At 44.2% G+C, this 27,012-nt stretch overlaps 1 protein-coding gene across 1 annotated transcript in view; it reads left to right on the top strand.

Moving 5' to 3' along the window:
• The window catches only part of LOC134791558 (uncharacterized), a 60,102-nt gene extending 33,861 nt beyond the window's left edge, over positions 1-26,241 (top strand). Inside the window, exons 18-36 of the mRNA XM_063762606.1 lie at positions 213-489; positions 1,380-1,553; positions 9,863-9,915; positions 11,015-11,138; positions 11,457-11,681; positions 12,723-12,944; positions 13,285-13,416; positions 13,567-13,791; positions 14,133-14,261; positions 15,943-16,164; positions 16,927-17,151; positions 17,493-17,637; positions 19,290-19,425; positions 20,853-20,916; positions 21,536-21,587; positions 21,923-21,961; positions 23,465-23,591; positions 24,050-24,207; positions 25,229-26,241. Of these exons, the coding sequence (XP_063618676.1) occupies positions 213-489; positions 1,380-1,553; positions 9,863-9,915; positions 11,015-11,138; positions 11,457-11,681; positions 12,723-12,944; positions 13,285-13,416; positions 13,567-13,791; positions 14,133-14,261; positions 15,943-16,164; positions 16,927-17,151; positions 17,493-17,637; positions 19,290-19,425; positions 20,853-20,916; positions 21,536-21,587; positions 21,923-21,961; positions 23,465-23,591; positions 24,050-24,207; positions 25,229-25,350 (2,851 nt within the window). The 3' untranslated portion in view covers positions 25,351-26,241. The remainder of the gene's footprint in view (positions 1-212; positions 490-1,379; positions 1,554-9,862; positions 9,916-11,014; positions 11,139-11,456; positions 11,682-12,722; positions 12,945-13,284; positions 13,417-13,566; positions 13,792-14,132; positions 14,262-15,942; positions 16,165-16,926; positions 17,152-17,492; positions 17,638-19,289; positions 19,426-20,852; positions 20,917-21,535; positions 21,588-21,922; positions 21,962-23,464; positions 23,592-24,049; positions 24,208-25,228) is intronic.
• The last annotated feature ends 771 nt before the right edge of the window (positions 26,242-27,012 follow it).

Raw genomic sequence — 27,012 nt, 5'->3', positions numbered from 1 at the left:
AAGGTGGATGGACTGTGTGAGAGATGATATGAAACGAACGCAAGTGAATGATGAAATGACGGGCGACAGAGAGGTGTGGAAGAGAAAGACATGCTGCGCCGACCCCAAGTGAATGGGACAAGGGCAAGAGAATGATGATGATTTAACTAGTGTTTTGCGCTTGATGAAATGCCACACCTTACAATATACGATAATTTTAACTTCGTTTTTAGTTACATGGTAATGGGCCACGGCAGTCTCACCAAGCCTCTGGGCGTAAATTCTGAAGCAAACTGGCATCTCACAGTGCTCAGTTCCCTCAAAGACGCCTTCCACGTCTGCAGCAGCCCGCAAGTCGATTTCTGCCGCGAGATGCCTCTGCCGCCAGCGACGAAGATGCACGTCGATTGTCTTTTCATCCCGAATAGAAGAAACATCTTGGGAGGAATCAGGTTATTCGTGATGCAGAATGGGGCGGTTAGCTTTAGGGCGGCGGCTAGTTCCCCCGAAGTAAGTATGAGAAAGTCTAGTGAAATGTTTTATACAGATGAATTTAAACCTAATGGCAATTTTAAAAAGACTTCGAATGCAGAAAAATCTTGCTACAATGTGAAAAAATCGGTCAAGTGTGAGTCGGACTTTCGGTATAAGGGTATTTACTAAATTTTGAACAATGTATTTTTTATGTGGACCGTTAATGAAATGTCTTTAAAAAAACCCGTAGGGGTCGGATCAAAATGTATGTAATTAAGTCCGACTCACGCTTGACTGCACATTTCTAATAGGTTTTCCTGTCATCTATGTAAAGAACTATTTTTTGTATTTTTTTTTCAAAGTTTTAGACGCAGTAGTTTCAGAAATAAAGGCGGGGGGCGGGAATGGTCGGACAGACAAACAGACGCACGAGTGATCCTATAAGGGTTCCGTTTTTCCTTTGGAGGTACGGAACCCTAAAAATGGATATATCTTATACCTTTAAACGAGCAATTCTGGTTTATTTATTTATTTATATGTATATATATTTCGGGAATCTCGGAAACGGCTCTAACGATTTCAATGAAATTAGCTATATGGGGGTTTTCGGGGGCGATAAACCGATCTAGGTAGGTCTGATCTCTGGGAAAACTAGTATTTTTGAGTTTTTATATGTTTTCCGAGCAAAGCTCGGTCTTCCAGATATTTATAATTAGTATATAACTAGACAAATTAGTCCTACCTATAAGAATTATTGCTATATTTTATTGAAACAACTATGTATTGAAACGCAATAAACGATTTCTGATTTCTAACGCCTTAAAAAATACAAAATATTTCTAAATAATGTGGATAAATTACAAGAATGGTAAATATTTAAGAAAAAGTTCAAAATTTCACAAACCAGTTTTTGAGCGTGTTTTCAGCTGAAGTTGGTAGCAATCCTTCGAGTTCAAAATGAAGATGGTAGCGTGAAAGTGGTAGACAAATGTGAAGGGACGGGCGAACTGTTCTGGCCGTACATCAAGGTAGAGCCTGCTACGGTTCCGCTAACGAAACACAAGAGTGCCAGCGCCGCCTCTCGCTCGGCATTCAGCACGGTGAGTTATCAAAGATTGACCTTAGGTAGGTATACAGGTGTATTGCATAATTGTTTTCCATCGTATTTTCACGGAAACGTACAATCGCCCGCGTTCGGTGTTCCACTTTTGAACCTTTACCGTTTTTCAGGCCGCGCCAAACTACAAGGTTTTCCCTAAAAATCCAAATATATTCCAATCAATCCAGCTTTGATAATTAATTTGAAGACATATCACATTTCTCGAAGTCGGTTAAATCGGAATGCTAAAGTTGAAATTCTATTGGCGCGTATGTGGTCGATAAATCGTACTATGCCTGGTAAAGGGTTCATCATTTCAGCCTATATACGTCCCACTGCTGGGCACAGGCCTCCTCTCATGCGCGAGAGGGCTTGGGCTATAGTCCCCACGCTAGCCCAATGCGGATTGGGGACTTCACATACACCTTTGAATTTCTTCGCAGATGTATGCAGGTTTCCTCACGATGTTTTTCCTTCACCGAAAAGCTAGTGGTAAATATCAAATGATATTTCGTACATAAGTTCCGAAAAACTCATTGGTACGAGCCAGGATTTGAACCCGCGATCTCCGGATTGAAAGTCGGACGTCATATCCACTCGGCCACCACCGCTCTGGGTAAAGGGTTAATTTACTGGAATAGTCTAAAAGTGGTTCACCGCGAACACAGGCGAGGCGATTGTACGAACGTGTCTTGCTATTTCAGTCAGTCTCGGTACAAAAAGTACTGAGATTGACTGAAGTAGCATAATAAAAACGAACATTTCCGAGAACATACGATGGGAAACAATAGGGTATTTTCCTACTAGTCAAATCAGTTACTTTTTTAGAGCTGTCAAAACGATTTGCTAATATGGAAATTATATGAAACATTACATCGTGACGTCACGGTCAACTCACCTACTTTTTATATTTCTATCCGATTTATTAAATAGAACTTGTGTTTAAAAATAACTCCTATCTGTGTTTTTCTAATAATTATCTGGTGCTTTATTTCATGCATGGTGTAAAATAATTTATTTTAAATACAGTATAATACCCTATTATACACTACATCTGTAAGAACATGTTCAGTCAACGGTAAAAATATGGGTGTACAAATAATTTCAAAAATATGTCCCATTACTCTTATGTCAATGAATTAAGAACTATGGGACATATTTTTGAGTAAGTTGTCTACACCCATATTTTTACCGTTGACTGTTCGTGCTTCAAGTTTGATAATGGACCAGCCAAAATGTATGAAAAATAGCAAATTTTTTTTCGTGATTTCGGGGTTTATCGCATAGCAAAAGTTGCTCAGTATAATAAAACCTCCCTGGCAACGGGAATGCTGTTATTTTTAGCCATCCTGTATACCGCTCCGTAATTTATGCGGTAGCTTTGGTTGTCAAAAGTTGACGTTTAGCAATCCAGTGACCAACAAACATGCGGTACGTCGGCATCTACATATTTCAGCAGCTACAATTACCTACATCCATTTGATGAATTGACTGGTAGATAATGCCTGTGCACACCGGCTGCGTGTGCGTGACGTGCACGTGCGCGTGCGGCGTTGTAGTATACAGATCCTTATGAGAGACGGCACACCGCGTGCGTGACGTGTGCGTGTGCGGCTCCAACATTTTAGCGCACGCGCACGTGCACGTAACGCACACGCAAGCCGGTGTGCACAGGCCTTTAACCTCCAAAGACCCCGCGTACAAATTTGTGTAGATACATTTGACGACCGGTCTGGCCTAGTGGGTAGTGATAGTGACCCTAGCTGCCTGTGAAGCCGATGGTCCTGGGTTCGATTCCCAGTAAGGGCATTTATTTGTGTGATGACACAGACATTTGTTCCTGAGTCATGGTTGTTTTCTATGTATTTAAGTGTTTATATATATTATATATATCGTTGTCTGAGTACGTGAGTAGGTACCCACAACACAAGCCTTCTTGAGCTTACCGTGGGACTTAGTCAATATGTGTAAGATTGTCCTATAATATTTATTTATTATTTTATTTATATTCCACAATCTATTTTGAACGTTTATTGTGTAACTAAGGGTTCTAAATTAAAATAAAATAAAAACAACTGTCATCGGGTCTCAGCAGGTTGGCATTAATTCCGCCATTTGTACATGTATTTTGCAATAAAGATTCAATAAATAAATAAATTAAATTACCCATGTTTTTTATATTTTTTTTTACGTTTCCAGATTCATTTGGGGAAGAAAACAAAAATGTCACTAGGTGCAAGTATGAAACAAAGATCTGCCCTTAAGATACAAGTATACCATATTTATTTATTTTTTGTACTTAAGTACAGGGTAATTCGCCAGTCACTGGGCACCTGTTAGTAACTGACCACCATAAACTAAAACCGGGCAAGTGTGAGTCGGACTCGCGCACGAAGGGTTCCGTACCATAATGCAAAAAAAAACGAAAAAAAAGCAAAAAAAAACGGTCACCCATCCAAGTACTGACCACTCCCGACGTTGCTTAACTTTGGTCAAAAATCACGTTTGTTGTATGGGAGCCCCATTTAAATCTTTATTTTATTCTGTTTTTAGTATTTGTTGTTATAGCGGCAACAGAAATACATCATCTGTGAAAATTTCAACTGTCTAGCTGTCACGGTTCGTGAGATACAGCCTGGTGACAGACGGACGGACGGACGGACGGACGGACAGCGAAGTCTTAGTAATAGGGTCCCGTTTTACCCTTTGGGTATGGAACCCTAAAAATGAATTATAAACAGAATTAATTTTAGTATAAGTAAGTAACACTTTATTGTATGGAAGAGAGGAATACAGGTACAGTCACGAGCTTTAACCCTTTAGGCCCACTTGCACCAACCTACTAACCCGGGGTTAGGCGGTTAAACCGTTAACCTAGTGTCAAATTGTACTGGTAACCATGTTAACTTCAAGTTTATCCGGTTAACCCCGGGTTAATGGGATGGTGCAAGTGGCCCTTAGTGGGTAACGGCAAGATATTTGCCGTTGACGACCGGTCTGGCCTAGTGGGTAGTGACCCTGCCTGTGAAGCCGATGGTCCTGGGTTCAAATCCCGGTAAGGGAATTTATTTGTTTGATGAGCACAGATATTTGTTCCTGAGTCATGGATGTTTTCTATGTATTTAAGTATTTGTATATTACATACATCGTTGTCTGGATACCCACAACACAAGCCTTCTTGAGCTAGTCAATTTGTGTAAGAATGTCCCTATAATATTAATTTATTTATTATACCACTCAGATATTTTATTTTTTTTCTCAATGAACGTGTTATTAGTTAATATAAATTTTGGTTCGCATAAGAGAATATACTCGTACCAATCTACGAAAAAAAGGAGAGCTGATAAACGTTATTCCATCCCTTGTTAAATGATGATTCTTAGGCCTGAACTTAGATTTTTAACTATTGCATTTGAACAAAAATGTTTGTAAATATTTTTTTTAATTATTTCTTATCATTCTATTGGTTATATTTATTTCTTATCATTCTATTGGTTGTTAATTTATTAATTTTAGATACTTCATACCACCCGTAGTTCCCCCGGCAAACTGACATGACGCTCTTGTCACTTACTGCCCTTGGCTGATAGCGGCAAACATATTGTCGTCTTATAATTCCGAAACCCCGAAATAAAATATATACTTATTTCTCTTTCTCAAAAATCATAAAAAATATAATTCATGCTGTGCGTATCGTTAAAGTTCTCGATTCATTGCTATAAAAAAATAATGGTCAAAGGGTTAATTAATACCCATTTCTATTAAATGTTGTTAGAACATTCATAATGCAATAAGGTTGAAACTTCAGTTCGATAGTGTTGAAATGTCAAACTAAGACATTTAAAATTAACAGTCATATCGAATTGACCCTTGAAATGATAACCTCTTTGCAAAAAGTTACCACTCCGGTTTTATAATCTGTTTAAAGTGACATTTTCAAAAATATATAGGGAATATTACCACTGAAATATGAAACCTATGGAAGTGAAACGTCAACGAAAAATGCGTGCCACTGTGACGTCATCTTGGGACTAAACATGGCGGTTTTAGTGCTGCCCAGAAGATTTTTACTGTTACTAGGTTTTATCGATACATCGATACCTTTTTAATGTTCTCGGCTCATTTTATTTAAAATACTAAGTATGTATTATTTGTGCAGTTTATGTTTTAATAGGAAGTAAGTAAATAAATAAAAATTCTTTATTAGTATATTGTTATGTGAAAAGATACTTTGATTGAGTAAGATGTGTGGAGTCTAGGATAATTTCGTGCTTCAAATTTGACAGGTAAACGAGATGACCCTGTACTACTCAATACATATTGCGATTTTTGCGGTAACACTGATTTTCAAAAGTTGACGTTTGACAACTTAGTGACCGCAAAACACATGGCGCAGTACAGCGCCATCTGTTTTGGATGTCAGAATAAGTGTACGTGTTTTTCTTGGACTTTACCTCTCTATTACAATCAATTTTGTTGTGTTGCTAACCCTAAAGTCTGTAACACACTACCGCACTGCACCTCGACCTTGGTGCGCCGTATCTATAAGTGAGAGCGATACAAAATTCAAGCTTATTAAGCGACGGGTGAAAAAAAACAAAACACCTTCAGAACATTTTTTTTATTACAAAAATAAGGAATGACTTCCGCTCTTCAACTTCTTCAACATTTATTCAGCAAATAGGCCACAAGGGCATTTTTATACGTCAACATTGAATTTACATACAAGCAAAAATAATAACAATACATTAACCATTTTATAAATTACAACTATATGTATATGGTCTCTTAATGTCGAATTATATAAAAAAAACTATAATAATGATATAAAAAAGCCCGCAGGGCAGCTTGTGGAGTAACGACCCCACGGACCCGAGTGCTCCCGAGAGTCGGTCAGGGTCTCCATCTCCAGCTCTTTCTTTTTATGTTCATTTCTTGGTAAGCTATAAAAATGATTTAATTATTAAATTAAGACAATTTAGTTGGTTTGAAGCGGGGTAGCATGATAAAATAAGAAAATATAAATAGGCAATCATAATATATCGATATCAAAGTCGATAAATAAAGTACAACCCTAGCTAAAATGTTTACATTATTTAAGCGTAAAAATATAGTTAAATAAATCCAATCACTTCATGATCTATAACTGCACAGAAGAACCTTGCTATTTATAATGTGAAACATCCTTAAATTTCCCAGGAACATTAACAATAACCAATATTTTTCATGTAAATTATAGCGTACCTGTGTATGGTTAAAGATGGCTGATTTGGTGGTTTTCTTATGCCGCACCCTAATACACTACACACTGGCATATTCGCGACGTAATTATTCACATTTGGCTTCAATTATTTTCAATCACAAGCAAAATATTGAAAGATAATTAATAATTTTAATTTTCACCACGACTTTTTGACAGGACAAGTACCGGCTGAACTGATAGACAATGACATTTGCGTGACTAAACATGGCGGATTTTCGGCCGCATTAGGTATTTACGTATTTTCATGGAACACTTTATGTCCGTACTGAAATACTGTCACCTTTTTTTGCTATGGGTTACAGTGCTGAGTAAAAACGAGATAGATATATATTTATGTGTGTGCCGTCAAAATGGGTGCTATTTCTATAAGCAATTGTACGTATAGAACAATATGTCTTGTCCCTATTATATAGGTCTATGAATATTACGCAAAACTCTGCATAGGTAGCGCCACTACTACTATCTGTCACAATCTGGGGGTCTACCGCGAAACAAGAAAATCGAAATTTTGTTATCTAACCTCTCTATCACTCTTGCATATTCGAGCGATAAAGAGGCAGATAACTAAATTTAGATTTTCGCGTTTACCGGTAGGCCCTTGTTAACAAACTGCCTTGATGAATCAATGTCATAATTGATTGTCTGTGAAAACTTGTCAATAAACAGTTTAAGGCAGAGTATCTATAAGTTAGTCTATGAATTTACTAGAGTCGGCAGTGCTGCACTCTGGCGGCAGAACATTGCAGTAATATCCCCTATTGACGTAATTGAGTGGTTGCCCCTAGAAACGTTAAGTAAATGTCGATGGTAAACATTATGTCAATTAATTATGACACTGCGTTAAAATATTAGCTCTAAATAGCGTTAGTTTGCTACACGATATTCAACCTTAGGTGGGTCCCAAATTAAAGCTCGTGACTGTACATCAGATAGAACATAAATATAGTACTAGGGCGAACTTATCCCTAAGAGGGATCTCTTTCAGTTAACCTAAACGTACCTAGTATAAGGTGGCTAGTTATTGAAGGCTGGCCAGTTACTGGCGAATTAAAAAAAAAGGTTCTGATTTAACAATGTATTACAGTTTTTATATTATTTTGATACGAAATTAATGATCGCTCACGCTGAGTGGTGCGTGCGAAATGAATAGGGAATATTACGCAAAACTCAGCGTAGGGGGCGCCACTACCACAATCCATCATAATCTGCGGGTCTACCGCGAAACAAGAAAATCGAAATTTCATTATCTAACCTCTCTATCACTCTTTCATATTCGCTTTCATTTCACAGGGGTGTGTAATGATCCGTATAACAATTTTAGATATATTTTCAAAAGATATAACATTTTTGATATAATTTCATGGTGTATAATCACTTAAGCGGTATAATGAACTTTTGATATAACAACAAAATAACTATTTTCATGGGGTATAATGCTTAATCGATATAAAAGCTATTCGATATAACGTTTACTGGATATAATGAATATTTGTTATAAGTATTTATGGTATAATGTATTCTAATGTACAAAAATAAGTTGAGGTTAGTAAAAAAAGTGAAGTAATAAAAAAAGTCGGTTCTGGCGCTTCGCCGGCCGCTATCGCGGCACGCTCGCTTCGCTCACTCGGCTCGCGCGCTGTAGGGTCGCAGTTCTACCTAACACTCCTCCTCGCTTCGCTCGTCGTCGTACCTAACTGAGACCTGCCTTAAGTTCGAATACGTAGGTTGTTGTAATAGTAGTAAATATTACAAATTATACCAGTACTACATTATGCCAACTGAGCGTTATATCGAACATAATTATATCACATATACGTTATACGCTGTTAATGTTAGATTAGAAGTTGTTATATTACAAGTTCATTATACTTGACGATAGTTAGACTCTCTAAGAATATACTATGTATTGTTATAACAAAAGTGCATTATGTCCCTCAATCGTTATATCGACTAATAATATATCAAAAGTTGTTATATGGACCGTTACGCACCCAGAGGCAGATACCTAAATTTCTATTTTCGCGTTTCCCGGTAGGCCCTTGTTAACAAACCGCCTTGATGCATCAATGTCATATTTTATTGTCTGTGAAAACTTGTCAAAAAACAGTTTAAGGCACAGTATGTATAAGTTACTCTATGGTTTACTAGCTAGCTGCTAGTGCTGCACTCTGGCGACAGAACATTACAGTAATACACCCCATTGAAAGTCGTGCGTGAGATGTGCGACACCATGACCATCGTCAAGATCGCATTAAAACCTGTTCAAAACCATAAATAACATATTGTTAAATTAAAATAGACATCCTAGTGGACTCGTTTACTAATGGGCTCATCCATTAACCTTTTGAACGCCACAGACGGCAATTGACGTCAACGCAAAATCGTGACAACGACGCCAAAGACAGCATTTGACGTCGATCGTTTTTTGATGAAAATCTACCGAAAAACAACCCACTTTTAGGTTGGCATTATTTATTCACGAAACTAAATTTTACCCCCTTTGGCGTCAGTGGCACGGCAAATGGGTGTGCCGCTTGGCGTTCAAAAGGTTAATTACGTCACACGAATCCCCCCTCCTTGTCACACCAGGTTACATTTGGCTAACCCCTCCCCCCCTGGTGTGACGTCACATATTTGGCAATTTTGTTTTTAATGAAATCAACAATTCGTTTTTATTATTAAAAAAGAAAAATATTTTTGACAAATTCATTGTTGTATAACACGAAGACGATTAGGAATAAAAATACATCCATAAAAGCGATTATCATTGCAAAAACTAGTTATTTAACTATTAACAGCGAATAAAAAAATCAAAACCATTTTCGGTTACAGATGCAATGTAGTTAAAGTGACGTCACAAAGTTTTTGACTCCCCCCTTCCCCTTTGTCACAAGCCCCTCCCTCCCTTAATCGTGTGACTTAATTAAGCCCTGGTATGCCGAGCGCGGATCCGCGTACGAGGAAAATATTAGAAAAAAATAATCGCGGCACACGAGAGGTTAATGGATGAGCCCTATTCTATATTAATTATTTTATTTTACTTCTAGACTAAGGATGTCAAAACTACAACCAGTCTGCAGGCAAAAATGTATACCATTGAGTGAGTTTTTTCTGGATCCACATTTATGTTATTGTTGATCGGCCACACACTCAGAAGGTATTCTGACCACATCCTTGGCAACAGAATGGACCCTGCAAGGTAAGAGATGAAATATATACCTATTTGAGTTGAGCTCGGCGTCGGCCAAAGCTGGCGTGATACCGCTCTGGACCGAGCAAAGTGGCGTGCTCTTGAGTTGGAGGTCATTTTGAGTCATCGCACAAGCCAAGTAAGTTTGAGTTGACGGCATTGGGCTATCATTGCCCAAGGTGAAACACGCAGCCCAAGACAGAACGAGATGGTGATGCACTGTGGAAGTTTGGACGCCCTCTAATTGCGCTGCAAATTTAGCAGTGCGCTATAGGTACATTATTTTTTATTTTATTATGATAAGTTGACACATGTACAGTCAGCTGCAGAGATAAATTCAAATTCAAATTCAATTCGTTTAATACGGTGTAAACGTACATGTCAATAAAATACAAAGAATAAAAACACACACACACATCTAAAACTAATTAAACCTAAAACAACACACACGTCAATTAATTTAAAGAAAAAATATTACACAATATTAATACCCACAAAATAAATTCTTAAAATAATCAATGTCCATAAAATTCATTAATACTATAAAAGGCTTTGTCAATTAAATAATGTTTGAGTTTACTGACAAACATCTCATAAGAAACCGAGATAACAGAGATAGGTGACTTCTCATGCAAATAAATTTCTATACAGGGGGGTTAGTTATCTCTGCAGCCACGTTATAGTTTTACAGATCTTGTTTTAAAACGATAATAATAATGTTTTGGCTATTCGCAATTTAATAACATGCTGGTCAATTAGTGATACATATGTAGTTTGTTTTCCATCGTATTATCTCGTAACGTTCTTATTTGTCATGCTACTTCAGTAAACCTCAGTACTTTTCGTAACAAGACTGACTGAAATAGCAAGAGACGTTTCCGTGAAAATACGATGGAAAATAATTATGCACTTACTGTATACATTACTGTAACCCTTATACTTACTTGCGTATGTTTTATATGTAACTAATTTGGATTTCCGCAAAGTAACGCCTTATTCAATAAATTAGATTATCATGCCCCGATGGTTGGCCGCTAACTTTGGAGCAATGGAAACGAGTGGAAGAAGTCCGGAACATTTTAGAGCCCCCCAAAATTGAATCAGCTTTGAAGAAACCACCCACACCAAGCAAGGTAGACCACACATTTTTGTAATGGACAATTTTGAACCCCATATAAAAATACAAGAAGTTTTAAATTTTTTACCATGTGTACATATTTTTAATTTTGGTTACTTTCTGACGGCACACCAGTTTTTTTAGTGAAGACAAGAAATTTGCTCCCGTATCTAAAATTTTCAATAACAGACTATTTTTATATAAGTAAGTATAATTATGATTCTTGCAGTTATAAAAACCATAAACACTTAAACTTTTCGTAGTTTTTCTTACAACATAATACAATAAATTCTCAATATTCAGCTTTTATCTAAGTCTCCTGTTGCGTTGACAGACGCCGTCAGCCAGGGATAAACCAGCACCAGCCCCTGCCCCGCCCTCTCGCATGCAGCCCCACCCTGGCGACGCGTACTCAGGTTTGTACCCATCTGCAATATACTTCGATCAGCCCCCATTGCGTCCATGGCTTGTTGAGAGACGCCGTCAGCCAGGGATAAACCAGCACCAGCCCCTGCCCCGCCCTCTCGCATGCAGCCACAACCTGGCGACGCGTACGCAGGTTTGTACCCATCTGCAAAATACTTCGACCAGCCCCCATTGCGTCCATGGCTTGTTGAGAGACGCCGTCAGCCAGGGATAAACTAGCGGCTCCTGTCCCGCCCTCTCGCATGCAGCCCCCCCTGGCGACGCGTACGCAGGTTTGTACCCATCTGCAAAATACTTCGACCAGCCCCCATTGCGTCCATGGCTTGTTGAGAGACGCCGTCAGCCAGGGATAAACTAGCGGCTCCTGTCCCGCCCTCTCGCATGCAGCCCCCCCTGGCGACGCGTACTCAGGTTTTTACCCATCTGCAAAATACTTCGACCAGCCCCCATTGCGCCCATGGCTTGTTGAGAGACGCCGTCAGCCAGGGATAAACCAGCACCAGCCCCTGCCCCGCCCTCTCGCATGCAGCCCCACCCTGGCGACGCGTACTCAGGTTTTCTACCCATCTGCAAAATACTTCGACCAGCCCCTATTGCGTCCATAGCTTGTTGAGAGACGCCGTCAGCCAGGGATAAACTAGTGGCTCCTGTCCCGCCCTCTCGTGTGCAGCTACAACCTGGCGACGCGTACGCCGGTTTGGACCCATCTGCAATATACTTCGATCAGCCCCCATTGCGTACATGGCTTGTTGAGAGACACCGTCAGCCAGAGATAAACTAGCGGCTCCTGTCCCGCCCTCTCGCATGCAGCCCCCCCTGGCGACGCGTACTCAGGTTTTTACCCATCTGCAAAATACTTCGACCAGCCCCTATTGCGTCCATAGCTTGTTGAGAGACGCCGTCAGCCAGGGATAAACTAGCGGCTCCTGTCCCGCCCTCTCGCATGCAGCCCCCCCTGGCGACGCGTACTCAGGTTTTTACCCATCTGCAATATACTTCGATCAGCCCCCATTGCGTCCATGGCTTGTTGAGAGACGCCGTCAGCCAGAGATAAACTAGCGGCTCCTGTCCCGCCCTCTCGCATGCAGCCACAACCTGGCGACGCGTACGCAGGTTTGGAACCATCTGCAATATACTTCGATCAGCCCCCATTGCGTCCATGGGTTGTTGAGAGACGCCGTCAGCCAGGGATAAACTAGCGGCTCCTGTCCCGCCCTCTCGCATGCAGCCCCCCCCTGGCGACGCGTACTCAGGTTTTTACCCATCTGCAAAATACTTCGACCAGCCCCCATTGCGCCCATGGCTTGTTGAGAGACGCCGTCAGCCAGGGATAAACCAGCACCAGCCCATGTCCCGCCCTCTCGCATGCAGCCCCACCCTGGCGACGCGTACTCAGGTTTTTACCCATCTGCAAAATACTTCGACCAGCCCCTATTGCGTCCATAGCTTGTTGAGAGACGCCGTCAGCCAGAGATAAACTAGCGGCTCCTGTCCCGCCCTCTCGCATGCAGCCACAACCTGGCGACGCGTACGCAGGTTTGTACCCATCTGCAAAATACTTCGACCAGCCCCCATTGCGTCCATGGGTTGTTGAGAGACGCCGTCAGCCAGGGATAAACTAGCGGCTCCTGTCCCGCCCTCTCGCATGCAGCCCCCCCTGGCGACGCGTACTCAGGTTTTTACCCATCTGCAAAATACTTCGACCAGCCCCCATTGCGCCCATGGCTTGTTGAGAGACGCCGTCAGCCAGGGATAAACCAGCACCAGCCCCTGTCCCGCCCTCTCGCATGCAGCCCCACCCTGGCGACGCGTACGCAGGTTTGTACCCATCTGCAAAATACTTCGACCAGCCCCCATTGCGTCCATGGGTTGTTGAGAGACGCCGTCAGCCAGGGATAAACTAGCGGCTCCTGTCCCGCCCTCTCGCATGCAGCCCCCCCTGGCGACGCGTACTCAGGTTTTTACCCATCTGCAAAATACTTCGACCAGCCCCCATTGCGCCCATGGCTTGTTGAGAGACGCCGTCAGCCAGGGATAAACCAGCACCAGCCCCTGTCCCGCCCTCTCGCATGCAGCCCCCCCCTGGCGACGCGTACTCAGGTTTTTACCCATCTGCAAAATACTTCGACCAGCCCCCATTGCGCCCATGGCTTGTTGAGAGACGCCGTCAGCCAGGGATAAACCAGCACCAGCCCATGTCCCGCCCTCTCGCATGCAGCCCCACCCTGGCGACGCGTACTCAGGTTTTTACCCATCTGCAAAATACTTCGACCAGCCCCTATTGCGTCCATAGCTTGTTGAGAGACGCCGTCAGCCAGAGATAAACTAGCGGCTCCTGTCCCGCCCTCTCGTGTGCAGCCACAACCTGGCGACGCGTACGCAGGTTTGTACCCATCTGCAAAATACTTCGACCAGCCCCCATTGCGTCCATGGGTTGTTGAGAGACGCCGTCAGCCAGGGATAAACTAGCGGCTCCTGTCCCGCCCTCTCGCATGCAGCCACAACCTGGCGACGCGTACGCAGGTTTGTACCCATCTGCAAAATACTTCGACCAGCTCCCATTGCGTCCATGGGTTGTTGAGAGACGCCGTCAGCCAGGGATAAACTAGCGGCTCCTGTCCCGCCCTCTCGCATGCAGCCACAACCTGGCGACGCGTACGCAGGTTTGTACCCATCTGCAAAATACTTCGACCAGCCCCCATTGCGTCCATGGGTTGTTGAGAGACGCCGTCAGCCAGGGATAAACTAGCGGCTCCTGTCCCGCCCTCTCGCATGCAGCCCCCCCTGGCGACGCGTACTCAGGTTTTTACCCATCTGCAAAATACTTCGACCAGCCCCCATTGCGCCCATGGCTTGTTGAGAGACGCCGTCAGCCAGGGATAAACCAGCACCAGCCCCTGTCCCGCCCTCTCGCATGCAGCCCCACCCTGGCGACGCGTACTCAGGTTTTTACCCATCTGCAAAATACTTCGACCAGCCCCTATTGCGTCCATAGCTTGTTGAGAGACGCCGTCAGCCAGGGATAAACTAGCGGCTCCTGTCCCGCCCTCTCGTGTGCAGCCACAACCTGGCGACGCGTACGCAGGTTTGTACCCATCTGCAATATACTTCGATCAGCCCCCATTGCGTCCATGGCTTGTTGAGAGACACCGTCAGCCAGTGATAAACTAGCGGCTCCTGTCCCGCCCTCTCGCATGCAGCCACAACCTGGCGACGCGTACTCAAGTTTTTACCCATCTGCAAAATACTTCGACCAGCCCCTATTGCGTCCATAGCTTGTTGAGAGACGCCGTCAGCCAGGGATAAACTAGCGGCTCCTGTCCCGCCCTCTCGTGTGCAGCCACAACCTGGCGACGCGTACGCAGGTTTGTATTCATCTGCAATATACTTCGACATTGCGTCCATGGCTTGTTGAGAGACGCCGTCAGCCAGAGATAAACTAGCGGCTCCTGTCCCGCCCTCTCGCATGCAGCCACAACCTGGCGACGCGTACGTAGGTTTGTACCCATCTGCAAAATACTTCGACCAGCCCCCATTGCGTCCATGGCTTGTTGAGAGACGCCGTCAGCCAGGGATAAACAAGCGGCTCCTGTCCCGCCCTCTCGCATGCAGCCCCCCCTGGCGACGCGTACTCAGGTTTTTACCCATCTGCAAAATACTTCGATCAGCCCCCATTGCGTCCATGGCTTGTTGAGAGACACCGTCAGCCAGAGATAAACTAGCGGCTCCTGTCCCGCCCTCTCGTGTGCAGCCACAACCTGGCGACGCGTACGTAGGTTTGTACCCATCTGCAAAATACTTCGACCAGCCCCCATTGCGTCCATGGCTTGTTGAGAGACGCCGTCAGCCAGGGATAAACTAGCGGCTCCTGTCCCGCCCTCTCGCATGCAGCCCCCCCTGGCGACGCGTACTCAGGTTTTTACCCATCTGCAAAATACTTCGACCAGCCCCCATTGCGTCCATGGCTTGTTGAGAGACGCCGTCAGCCAGGGATAAACTAGCGGCTCCTGTCCCGCCCTCTCGCATGCAGCCCCCCCTGGCGACGCGTACTCAGGTTTTTACCCATCTGCAAAATACTTCGACCAGCCCCTATTGCGTCCATAGCTTGTTGAGAGACGCCGTCAGCCAGGGATAAACTAGCGGCTCCTGTCCCGCCCTCTCGCATGCAGCCCCCCCTGGCGACGCGTACTCAGGTTTTTACCCATCTGCAATATACTTCGATCAGCCCCCATTGCGTCCATGGCTTGTTGAGAGACGCCGTCAGCCAGAGATAAACTAGCGGCTCCTGTCCCGCCCTCTCGCATGCAGCCACAACCTGGCGACGCGTACGCAGGTTTGGAACCATCTGCAATATACTTCGATCAGCCCCCATTGCGTCCATGGGTTGTTGAGAGACGCCGTCAGCCAGGGATAAACTAGCGGCTCCTGTCCCGCCCTCTCGCATGCAGCCCCCCCCTGGCGACGCGTACTCAGGTTTTTACCCATCTGCAAAATACTTCGACCAGCCCCCATTGCGCCCATGGCTTGTTGAGAGACGCCGTCAGCCAGGGATAAACCAGCACCAGCCCATGTCCCGCCCTCTCGCATGCAGCCCCACCCTGGCGACGCGTACTCAGGTTTTTACCCATCTGCAAAATACTTCGACCAGCCCCTATTGCGTCCATAGCTTGTTGAGAGACGCCGTCAGCCAGAGATAAACTAGCGGCTCCTGTCCCGCCCTCTCGCATGCAGCCACAACCTGGCGACGCGTACGCAGGTTTGTACCCATCTGCAAAATACTTCGACCAGCCCCCATTGCGTCCATGGGTTGTTGAGAGACGCCGTCAGCCAGGGATAAACTAGCGGCTCCTGTCCCGCCCTCTCGCATGCAGCCCCCCCTGGCGACGCGTACTCAGGTTTTTACCCATCTGCAAAATACTTCGACCAGCCCCCATTGCGCCCATGGCTTGTTGAGAGACGCCGTCAGCCAGGGATAAACCAGCACCAGCCCCTGTCCCGCCCTCTCGCATGCAGCCCCACCCTGGCGACGCGTACTCAGGTTTTTACCCATCTGCAAAATACTTCGACCAGCCCCTATTGCGTCCATAGCTTGTTGAGAGACGCCGTCAGCCAGAGATAAACTAGCGGCTCCTGTCCCGCCCTCTCGCATGCAGCCACAACCTGGCGACGCGTACGCAGGTTTGTACCCATCTGCAAAATACTTCGACCAGCCCCCATTGCGTCCATGGGTTGTTGAGAGACGCCGTCAGCCAGGGATAAACTAGCGGCTCCTGTCCCGCCCTCTCGCATGCAGCCCCCCCTGGCGACGCGTACTCAGGTTTTTACCCATCTGCAAAATACTTCGACCAGCCCCCATTGCGCCCATGGCTTGTTGAGAGACGCCGTCAGCCAGGGATAAACCAGCACCAGCCCCTGTCCCGCCCTCTCGCATGCAGCCCCCCCCTGGCGACGCGTACTCAGGTTTTTACCCATCTGCAAAATACTTCGACCAGCCCCCATTGCGCCCATGGCTTGTTGAGAGACGCCGTCAGCCAGGGATAAACCAGCACCAGCCCATGTCCCGCCCTCTCGCATGCAGCCCCACCCTGGCGACGCGTACTCAGGTTTTTACCCATCTGCAAAATACTTCGACCAGCCCCTATTGCGTCCATAGCTTGTTGAGAGACGCCGTCAGCCAGAGATAAACTAGCGGCTCCTGTCCCGCCCTCTCGTGTGCAGCCACAACCTGGCGACGCGTACGCAGGTTTGTACCCATCTGCAAAATACTTCGACCAGCCCCCATTGCGTCCATGGGTTGTTGAGAGACGCCGTCAGCCAGGGATAAACTAGCGGCTCCTGTCCCGCCCTCTCGCATGCAGCCACAACCTGGCGACGCGTACGCAGGTTTGTACCCATCTGCAAAATACTTCGACCAGCCCCCATTGCGTCCATGGGTTGTTGAGAGACGCCGTCAGCCAGGGATAAACTAGCGGCTCCTGTCCCGCCCTCTCGCATGCAGCCACAACCTGGCGACGCGTACGCAGGTTTGTACCCATCTGCAAAATACTTCGACCAGCCCCCATTGCGTCCATGGGTTGTTGAGAGACGCCGTCAGCCAGGGATAAACTAGCGGCTCCTGTCCCGCCCTCTCGCATGCAGCCCCCCCTGGCGACGCGTACTCAGGTTTTTACCCATCTGCAAAATACTTCGACCAGCCCCCATTGCGCCCATGGCTTGTTGAGAGACGCCGTCAGCCAGGGATAAACCAGCACCAGCCCCTGTCCCGCCCTCTCGCATGCAGCCCCACCCTGGCGACGCGTACTCAGGTTTTTACCCATCTGCAAAATACTTCGACCAGCCCCTATTGCGTCCATAGCTTGTTGAGAGACGCCGTCAGCCAGGGATAAACTAGCGGCTCCTGTCCCGCCCTCTCGTGTGCAGCCACAACCTGGCGACGCGTACGCAGGTTTGTACCCATCTGCAATATACTTCGATCAGCCCCCATTGCGTCCATGGCTTGTTGAGAGACACCGTCAGCCAGAGATAAACTAGCGGCTCCTGTCCCGCCCTCTCGCATGCAGCCACAACCTGGCGACGCGTACTCAGGTTTTTACCCATCTGCAAAATACTTCGACCAGCCCCTATTGCGTCCATAGCTTGTTGAGAGACGCCGTCAGCCAGGGATAAACTAGCGGCTCCTGTCCCGCCCTCTCGTGTGCAGCCACAACCTGGCGACGCGTACGCAGGTTTGTATTCATCTGCAATATACTTCGACATTGCGTCCATGGCTTGTTGAGAGACGCCGTCAGCCAGAGATAAACTAGCGGCTCCTGTCCCGCCCTCTCGCATGCAGCCACAACCTGGCGACGCGTACGTAGGTTTGTACCCATCTACAAAATACTTCGACCAGCCCCCATTGCGTCCATGGCTTGTTGAGAGACGCCGTCAGCCAGGGATGCCCCCCCTGGCGACGCGTACTCAGGTTTTTACCCATCTGCAAAATACTTCGACCAGCCCCCATTGCGTCCATGGCTTGTTGAGAGACGCCGTCAGCCAGGGATAAACTAGCGGCTCCTGTCCCGCCCTCTCGCATGCAGCCCCCCCTGGCGACGCGTACTCAGGTTTTTACCCATCTGCAAAATACTTCGACCAGCCCCCATTGCGTCCATGGCTTGTTGAGAGACGCCGTCAGCCAGGGATAAACTAGCGGCTCCTGTCCCGCCCTCTCGCATGCAGCCCCACCCTGGCGACGCGTACTCAGGTTTTTACACATCTGCAAAATACTTCGACCAGCCCGCATTGCGTCCATGGCTTGTTGAGAGACGCCGTCAGCCAAAGATAGACTAGCGGCTCCTTACCCGCCGTCTCGCATGCAGCCACAACCTGGGGACGCGTACGCAGGTTTGTACCCGTCTGTAATATACTTCGACCAGCCCCCAGTAGTATATTAAAATACTTATATAATAGCATTTTTGTTTGTCCGTTAGGTATATATGTAGTTTGATATGTTTTTCAGTAGTTTGCAACAGCTCCAATCTCCAATTCAAAATTTACTTACTTTTCTCCTTGAACCATTCTTACGTTTCTGTTCTTAATCATGTTATAATAGGCAGTATAGTGTGCAACAAAGTATAAAAAAAAACTCAAGAATGTCAAGAATATTCATAATTCATCATTCTCTTGCCCTTTTCCCATCTCTTGGGGTTGGCGCAGCATGCGTTCATAATTATTAAGACTTAATTTTCTCGCTAACCCTGAATAGTGTTGGAGTGTTCGGTGGCTCAAGGAGGAGGCATCATAGCCGAGGAGGACCACAACCGCGTGCTGGAGTTCGAGGCGGCTCGCCGTCTCTGGGACGCGAAGGAACCGGGCAGGAACCAGCGCGGAGCTCAGATCAGGTTGGTGCTGAGAATTGGAGTGTGTGTGGCTCAAGGAGGAGGCATCATGGCCGAGGAGGACCACAACCGCGTGCTGGAGTTCGAGGCGGCTCGCCGTCTCTGGGACGCGAAGGAACCGGGCAGGAACCAGCGTGGAGCTCAGATCAGGTTGGTGCTGAGAACTGGAGTGTGTGTGGCTCAAGGAGGAGGCATCATGGCCGAGGAGGACCACAACCGCGTGCTGGAGTTCGAGGCAGCTGGCCGTCTCTGGGACGCGAAGGAACCGGGTAGGAACCAGCGTGGAGCTCAGATCAGGTTGGTGCTGAGAGTTTGAGTGAGTGTGAGGAGGAGGCATCATGGCCGAGGAGGACCACAACCGCGTGCTGGAGTTCGAGGCGGCTCGGCGACTCTCGGACGCGAAGGAACCGGGCAAGAACCAGCGCGGAGCTCAGATCAGGTTGGTGCTGAGAGTTTGAGTGAGTGTGAGGAGGAGGCATCATGGCCGAGGAGGACCACAACCGCGTGCTGGAGTTTGAAGCGGCTTGCCGTGTCTCGGACGCGAAGGAACCGGGCAAGAACCAGCGCGGAGCTCAGATCAGGTTGGTGCTGAGAATTTGAGTGTGTTTGAGGACGAGGCATCATGGCCGGGGAGGACCACAACCGCGTGCTGGAGTTCGAAGCGGCTCGCCGTCTCTCGGGCGAGAAGGAACCGGGCAGGAACCAGCAGGCATGGAGTTTAGTTTAGTGCTGTTCTACTATAGTCTCTGATTTTAAGAGGGAGCTGACTTGCGTCTGAATATAAAATTTTTACACATTTTAACCAAATGTCATGAAAAAAATCACACAGAAACTTATACTCCTCGCGACCAATAATGGTCTATGACACTGCTAATCACGGGATGTACGTTACTTTTCGATGGCATCACTTTTACGTGAACATGAACTTATAGGCATCGTTTGAATCTGCATCTTGTCAATGACAAGAGTTTTCTGCCTTATTCCCGAAGTTGTATTGTCTGTGCTACAAAACGAGTACCTATATAACGGTATTATCGGAATTGGTCTCAATCTTCCATTGCCCTCACAGTTTGATAGAGTTTACCTGAGATAACATTCTTAACTTGGTCAAACCATCTAGTTGGTGGGGAGCTTGAGGTCTTTCGCGTCCCACTTTTCTGACCACGATCACTTTTTCTAAGTAATCATTACCTCTACTTACCTACATAACATGTTTCCTGGTCTATGGTCATTAACAGACCGTTTAAGCAGCGTCTGCAGATAGGGAATGCTCCCGGTACTGAGTTTGTATGGCGAGAACCGGGAATTCCCGGTTCCGGTACTGTGTTTGTATAGAAAATCGGTACCGGGAGCACTCCCTATCTACAGACATACAAATTGATCCTTTGACAGTTTAAACCATAACGGCAATAATGTTGAATTTATTGCAGGAAAGAATTCCGTGATGAATTTTTGGATGTACCGGTAATACCAAGCGCGAAATCGGTTGAAGAAGTAAGATAATTTTTGATTTTATACAGATTAGTAATAGTTTTCAAGGGGGGCAAAGTTGTTTAACCACTCGTGCTAATATTGCAATGTACCTATCTATAGATGATCAAGCAAATCTTGTCAGTAGAAAAAGGCGCGAAATTCAAATTTTCTATGAGACAATATCCCTTCGCGCCTACATTTTTCAAATTTGCCGCCTTTTTCTACTGACAAGATCTGCTTGACCAAGTATATGTATGTAATGTACGGGTCAAATCTTGCAAATTAAATTGGACCTACTTCCCGACTTCCAATGAAGCTGAAAATTTGCATATAATATGTAAGTCGGGTGACAATGCAATATTAAGATACCATCGAGCTGATCTAATGATGGAGACACGAGGTGGCCATAGTAACTCTGTGATGAAACAACGAAACTTAATGGTGTTGGGGGTTTTATAATTGTCTGGATGAGTACTAGTTGCCTGTGGAAAAAAAGTACAGTCAGCGATAAAAGCATGTACCAAAAATGCAATTTGTGCCAAAAATTTAGATTCGCTTCTAATTGCAAGAATATTTAACAATTAGATTCTAATTGCAAGAATATTTAACTACCTACAAGCATTATTCTGATTTTTCACAGGAAATCTTTGAAGACGAGTACATGGCTGAAGAGTTTCTTGAACCGAGAAAAGGTAGTAAAGTGCATACGTAATTAAAAAAACTTTTTTTGTTAAAAGTGTTTATTGCTGACATTAACAGACGGGAATTATAAATGTACAGTCACGCCCTAAACTATAAAAATTAATTCTATTCACCTATAAACAGAATTCATTTAAGAATAAGATTTCAATAACTGGCCAGCCTTCAATAACTATTAGCCACCTTATACTAAAATGTATTCTGTTTATAGGTAAATAGAATTTATTTTTAGTTTAGGGTGGCCAGTTACTAAACGGTGGCCAGTTACTGGCGAATTACCCTAATGTAAAAAAAAATATTGTACCTTGTAATGGTGTCTGTTTTGCAGATGCCCCAATTCTTCCTTCTCCCGCAACAGAAAGTGGACGTAAGTTCAAACATAATTATTTTAACCACATTTGTTCAACATCATCGACATTTTATTTTCATCATCATCATAACTTAAGAGCTTTGCTCTGTCGGTGGAGTAATCGCCAATCATTTCTTTCTTGTGCCAGTCTTTTAATTTCCTCATATGACGCATTATTTTTTATTTGGCTGAGATAAGTGATTCTAGGTCTCCTTGTTTCTCTTGTCTTTTCAATGCTGCCTTCCAGGATGTTTAGAATCAGGATGTTTTGTTAGATTTTATTATAGAATTACGTTCTACATTGTGTTTGTGATGTTTATTGCCTTAATTAGAAATATTTTAAAGTCAACCGGCATTGGCCATCTAATGTAGAGTATTCAAAATCTCATAACCTAGGTATAGTTGCCTATAACATTGCCAGAGCATTTCCCAATTCAGACTGATATTGAATTCTCGTTTTTTTTCGTTGGATTTTCTAGGTGTTTGTGTTGAGTGTCATTTTGTATAGGATTTTGAGTTTCCAAAACGTCCCGCTTGGCGCGCTGTTCAAAATCCCATACAAAAATAGACGTCACGCAATCGTGAACGCTCGTCAAGCTATCGAATGTACAGTCGACGCCAAAAATATGTTTACACTTTTGCACCTTACTCCTTTTATTACAAAGGCGAAAAATGTAAACCTATTTTTGACGTCGACTGTACACTAGGGGTTCAGAGGAATATAGTTTAAGACATATCTATATAGGGGAGGTAGGGGACCATTGGGCAGTCGGGAGGCTCGGGCACCCCCTTGTAAATCAGGACGATAATACAAGGCCAATGGTCCCCTACCTATATACCTAAGGTAAAATTACGCTTTTATGTACAGAATAGGTACCTTTATCTCTCCACCAAATTTTGTCAAAATATAACAAAAAAAAGACATCAAATAAAAACCAATCCTGTTTTCGTAGCGGGGCATATACTTGTAATACCTTTTACTTAGGTAAATATACCTACCTTAAGCCTTTACCAGGCTGAAAGTAAAAAACCGGACAAGTGCGAGTCGGACTCGCGCACGAAGGGTTCCGTACCATAATGCAAAAAAAAAAAACAAAAAAAATGCAAAAAAAAAAAACGGTCACCCATCCAAATACTGACCACTCCCGACGTTGCTTAACTTTGGTCAAAAATCACGTTTGTTGTATGGGAGCCCCATTTAAATCTTTATTTTATTCTGTTTTTAGTATTTGTTGTTATAGCGGCAACAGAAATACATCATCTGTGAAAATTTCAACTGTCTAGCTATCACGGTTCGTGAGATACAGCCTGGTGACAGACGGACGGACGGACGGACGGACGGACAGCGAAGTCTTAGTAATAGGGTCCCGTTTTACCCTTTGGGTACGGAACCCTAAAAATGACAATCGAATGTCAGTCTTACTGATCGAAAATAGAACTCATGTTTCAAGTGCCGTATGTGGGAGTGGGAAATATATATCCCTTAGCCTGGTAAAGGGCCTTACCAATTTTATTTTCCAGTGCTGGAAATGTCCGTGGAAAGCGAGCAAGAGGCTAAGTATCTAAAACTACCTGAGGCACTGAAAGACAAATTTGTGCCTCTACCATTCATACCATTTTGCCTGAAAGAGATGGTGGAAGATGAAAGGTAAGTTTGTCCAAAATAACAGGCTAGATGACAAGTTTTATTAACGGTATCAGTTAATCAGGTTCGTTTTGAGGCCAGATATGTTTGCGGCGAAATCCGTCTGCGGGGAAATTCCGTGCAGGAGCGCGTTTTGCAAACAACAGTTCACTAAAATTGTTAAGTTCCTCGATAAGCAGCGATTGCTTTTAGTTTCATGAGTCAAAATCATCTGATGCTCTGTAGCTAACGGTTGAAAGAATACCTACGCTCTTGAACGGAATTTCCCGCAGACGTCGCCAATCTATGAAATAACCTTAAAGTGCAGGGGGCAATTTCGACTGCGGGAAAAATATGTTTTTCGCTATCTGGACATATATGGCACTCTAGTTAATAATGTAAAACATGGAAGATATTTCGATTAGTTGAAATTGTCCGCATGTCGAAATTGCCCCCCTGCACCTTATCTATTTTTCCTTCAGATTGATAACACCAGAAATGTCAGAAGCCGCTAAAGCCGAGAGGCTCTTACGTTTCGAACGCGCCCTGAATCGCATGAAGGACCTACAGGAGCACAACAAGATACAAGTTCTAGGTCAACATAGGAAAAGGTGTAATCTGCTGGCGAAGTTGTTTGTGGGTGAGTGGTTTTGATTGATTGATTGATGCCAAAAACGCCTAAAGTCATCACGCGTCGTGCCCACAGCATCAAAAAACCTTATACAGATGTAGTGCATAATTATTTTCCTTCCTAAGTATTTTCACGTAAATGTACGAACGTGTTTTGCTATTTCAGTCTGTCTCGGTAGAAAAAATACTGAGGTCGATTGAATTAGCATGACAAATACGAACGTTTGCGAGAAAATACGAAGGAAAACAATCATGCACTACCTACATCTGTAGCTATTATTACGTACGATGTTAATTATATGTACGCTGTCAAACATGGTATTCAACTAAGGCGTGTATTGGGACGGTTCCGCCAAGTTAACGGCTTGGCGTTTGAGTATAACGCCATGGTGGGCGCCCCGCCGAATGCACCGCTGGACGCCCGCCTTTGAACCATTCAATGAGATGTTAGTCTGAGCGGTTCAATCCGGAGGTCGCGGGTTCAAACCCTGGCTCGTACCGTTGATATTTACCAGTCACTTTTCGTTGAAGGAAAACATCGTGAGGAAACCCAGCTAACCCCAAATAATAAGGTCTAGTTTTCCCTCTGTCAGATGGTCGTCGCTTTTGCAAAATAAAAACAATTTTCTACGCTAATTCTTGGGACTAGTTTCCAAGCGGACCTCAGGCTCCCATTAGCCGGGACAACTGAGAGATGACTGAGATGTTTTACGAATGGCGGCCATATTTACTTATGTTATTCTTCGAATTTAAACTGTTGTGAGACATACTAACATAGAATAATTTTACGGCTTAGACTCACTTGTATTAAGTCAGTCACTCGTGCGACATGTTTCGGAGAGCCTAGGTCTCCTTTCTAAGCACTAACAGTGCGAGCAGCGTTCACGACGGCCGTGTATCGCGTCGGGGGTGTGAACGCCGCTCGCACTGTTAGTGCTTGAGAAAGGAGACCTAGGCTCTCCGAAACATGTCGCACGAGTGACTTAATACAAGTCAGTCTAAGCCGTAAAATTATTCTATGTTATTCATAGATGCAAGTTGGACACCAGAACTGAATCAAGTCCTAGAACTAAGAGACGACGCTATCGCGCTAGAAGCAGTCGCCTTATCCGAAAGCGCACAAAAGAAGAAGATGGAGCAAAAGAAAAAATAGTTATTTTGACAGGAAAGCGGTTTTGTAGCATAAGTAAAATGAGTTAGTATGTTATCACCATAGAAGTTTATGTGGCAAAAACGAGTGTTTGAGAAAACGAAACATCGATAAATCTGCTATCGATAAGTCATAGGTAGATTCATATTTAAAATATGTTACTTCTACTTGATGAAAATACCGATGACAGGGTCGAGTGGAGAAAACGAGGGGAGGCCTTTGCCCAGCAGTGGGACACCAAAGTAGGCTAGAAAAAAAAAACTTCTACTTGATGTAGGTAAGTTACCGAGAAATTTCAATAATGCAAATCAATCACAAAGAGGTACATATTTTCTTTATTAAGTACATATATTTAGTACTTAAAATTAAAACGTAAACTGTAGTATACAGTGCCAAAATAAGAGAAAACGTAATAAATATCTAAGTATAACTTTAAGGTAACACCGATAACAGACATGTTGATATTTCATTTTGTCAATCACTTTATTTTGCCACAAAAACTTCTACGAGTATGTCTGCAGATTATCTAAAGTTTGTCCAGTTTTTCGGGCCAGTGGACCCCATAGTATGATTATGCAAATAAAATAAACTTTAATTTGCATATTTAAGTTTTAAAGCAAGTTTTGTATTTTGTTAGTTTTGTGTGTTTTGTCTTAATAGAAGTGTCAAAAGTTTATTTGTAAGCAAAGAGCGTTATGTTAAGTTATTAAGTTTTGAATAAACTTGTTTGTGTTCACCAACTTTTGTTATGTTTCTGAATAATTAGGTTTAATACTCATTAATAATAGAGTGCGGTATGCCTCCGAAGTTTTCAAGTCTGAAATATACGATGTTAGGTACTTCAGTACTTTTGGAATTAACTTTGGCGGTGTGCTTCAAAGTTGGATTTATGTTTTGTGTAAAATTGATTACCAAAATAGCTCACTTTGGCTTGGATAAGACTGAAGTTTACTTTTCCATTGTGTTAATTATTATTTATGAATCGCAAAGCATCATCGTTATTTCATTATCTCTCTGATAAAGACATGATGTAAATATTCGCTATTAACGGATAAGTCTCGGTAGCGTAGTTGGTAGAGCGGCGGGCTGGTGAGACTCCGGGATGGACTCGCGAGTTCAAGTCTCACCCAACACAGTGCGCTTTCCCACTTTTCCTTAATTTCAAAGCTTTATGGATAAACAAAATCAAAAATGCGCTGAATGGAAAAGATATTGAAAGTTAGTTTTTGGGCTTTGTGTAAGTATGTGATTATTCAGTGAGCACGAAATTAGCCACTTAAACTTCGAAAATAAATCCCACAGAGATCCTGATGAAATATGTAACTGCTTTAATAAATATCTCATAGATCAAACAGATATTAAACGGTCAAAACCATCTGATGTAAAGCTGGATAGCTCTTTATATAACACAAAAATGATCTTCTTGAAGCCTACAAAAGATCAGGAAGTTTATAAAATTATTATGTCCTTAAAGAACACCAGAACAACAGGTCATGATGAGATTACAACAATGGTTCTTAAGTTATGTGCTCACACAATCTGCCGTCCGCTCTCACATGCAATTAATTTATCTTTTACGTATGGAATCTTTCCAGCTGAATTAAAACTATCGATAGTGAAGCCACTGTTTAAGAAGGGGGACAAGTCAGACCCAGCCAATTATAG

This window comes from Cydia splendana, chromosome 6, assembly GCF_910591565.1.
Source record: "Cydia splendana chromosome 6, ilCydSple1.2, whole genome shotgun sequence".
In the NCBI taxonomy this organism is placed as follows: Eukaryota; Metazoa; Arthropoda; class Insecta; order Lepidoptera; family Tortricidae; genus Cydia; species Cydia splendana.
The sequence above is the reverse complement of the archived record's forward strand: the minus strand, read 5'-3'. Positions and strand labels throughout refer to the sequence as shown.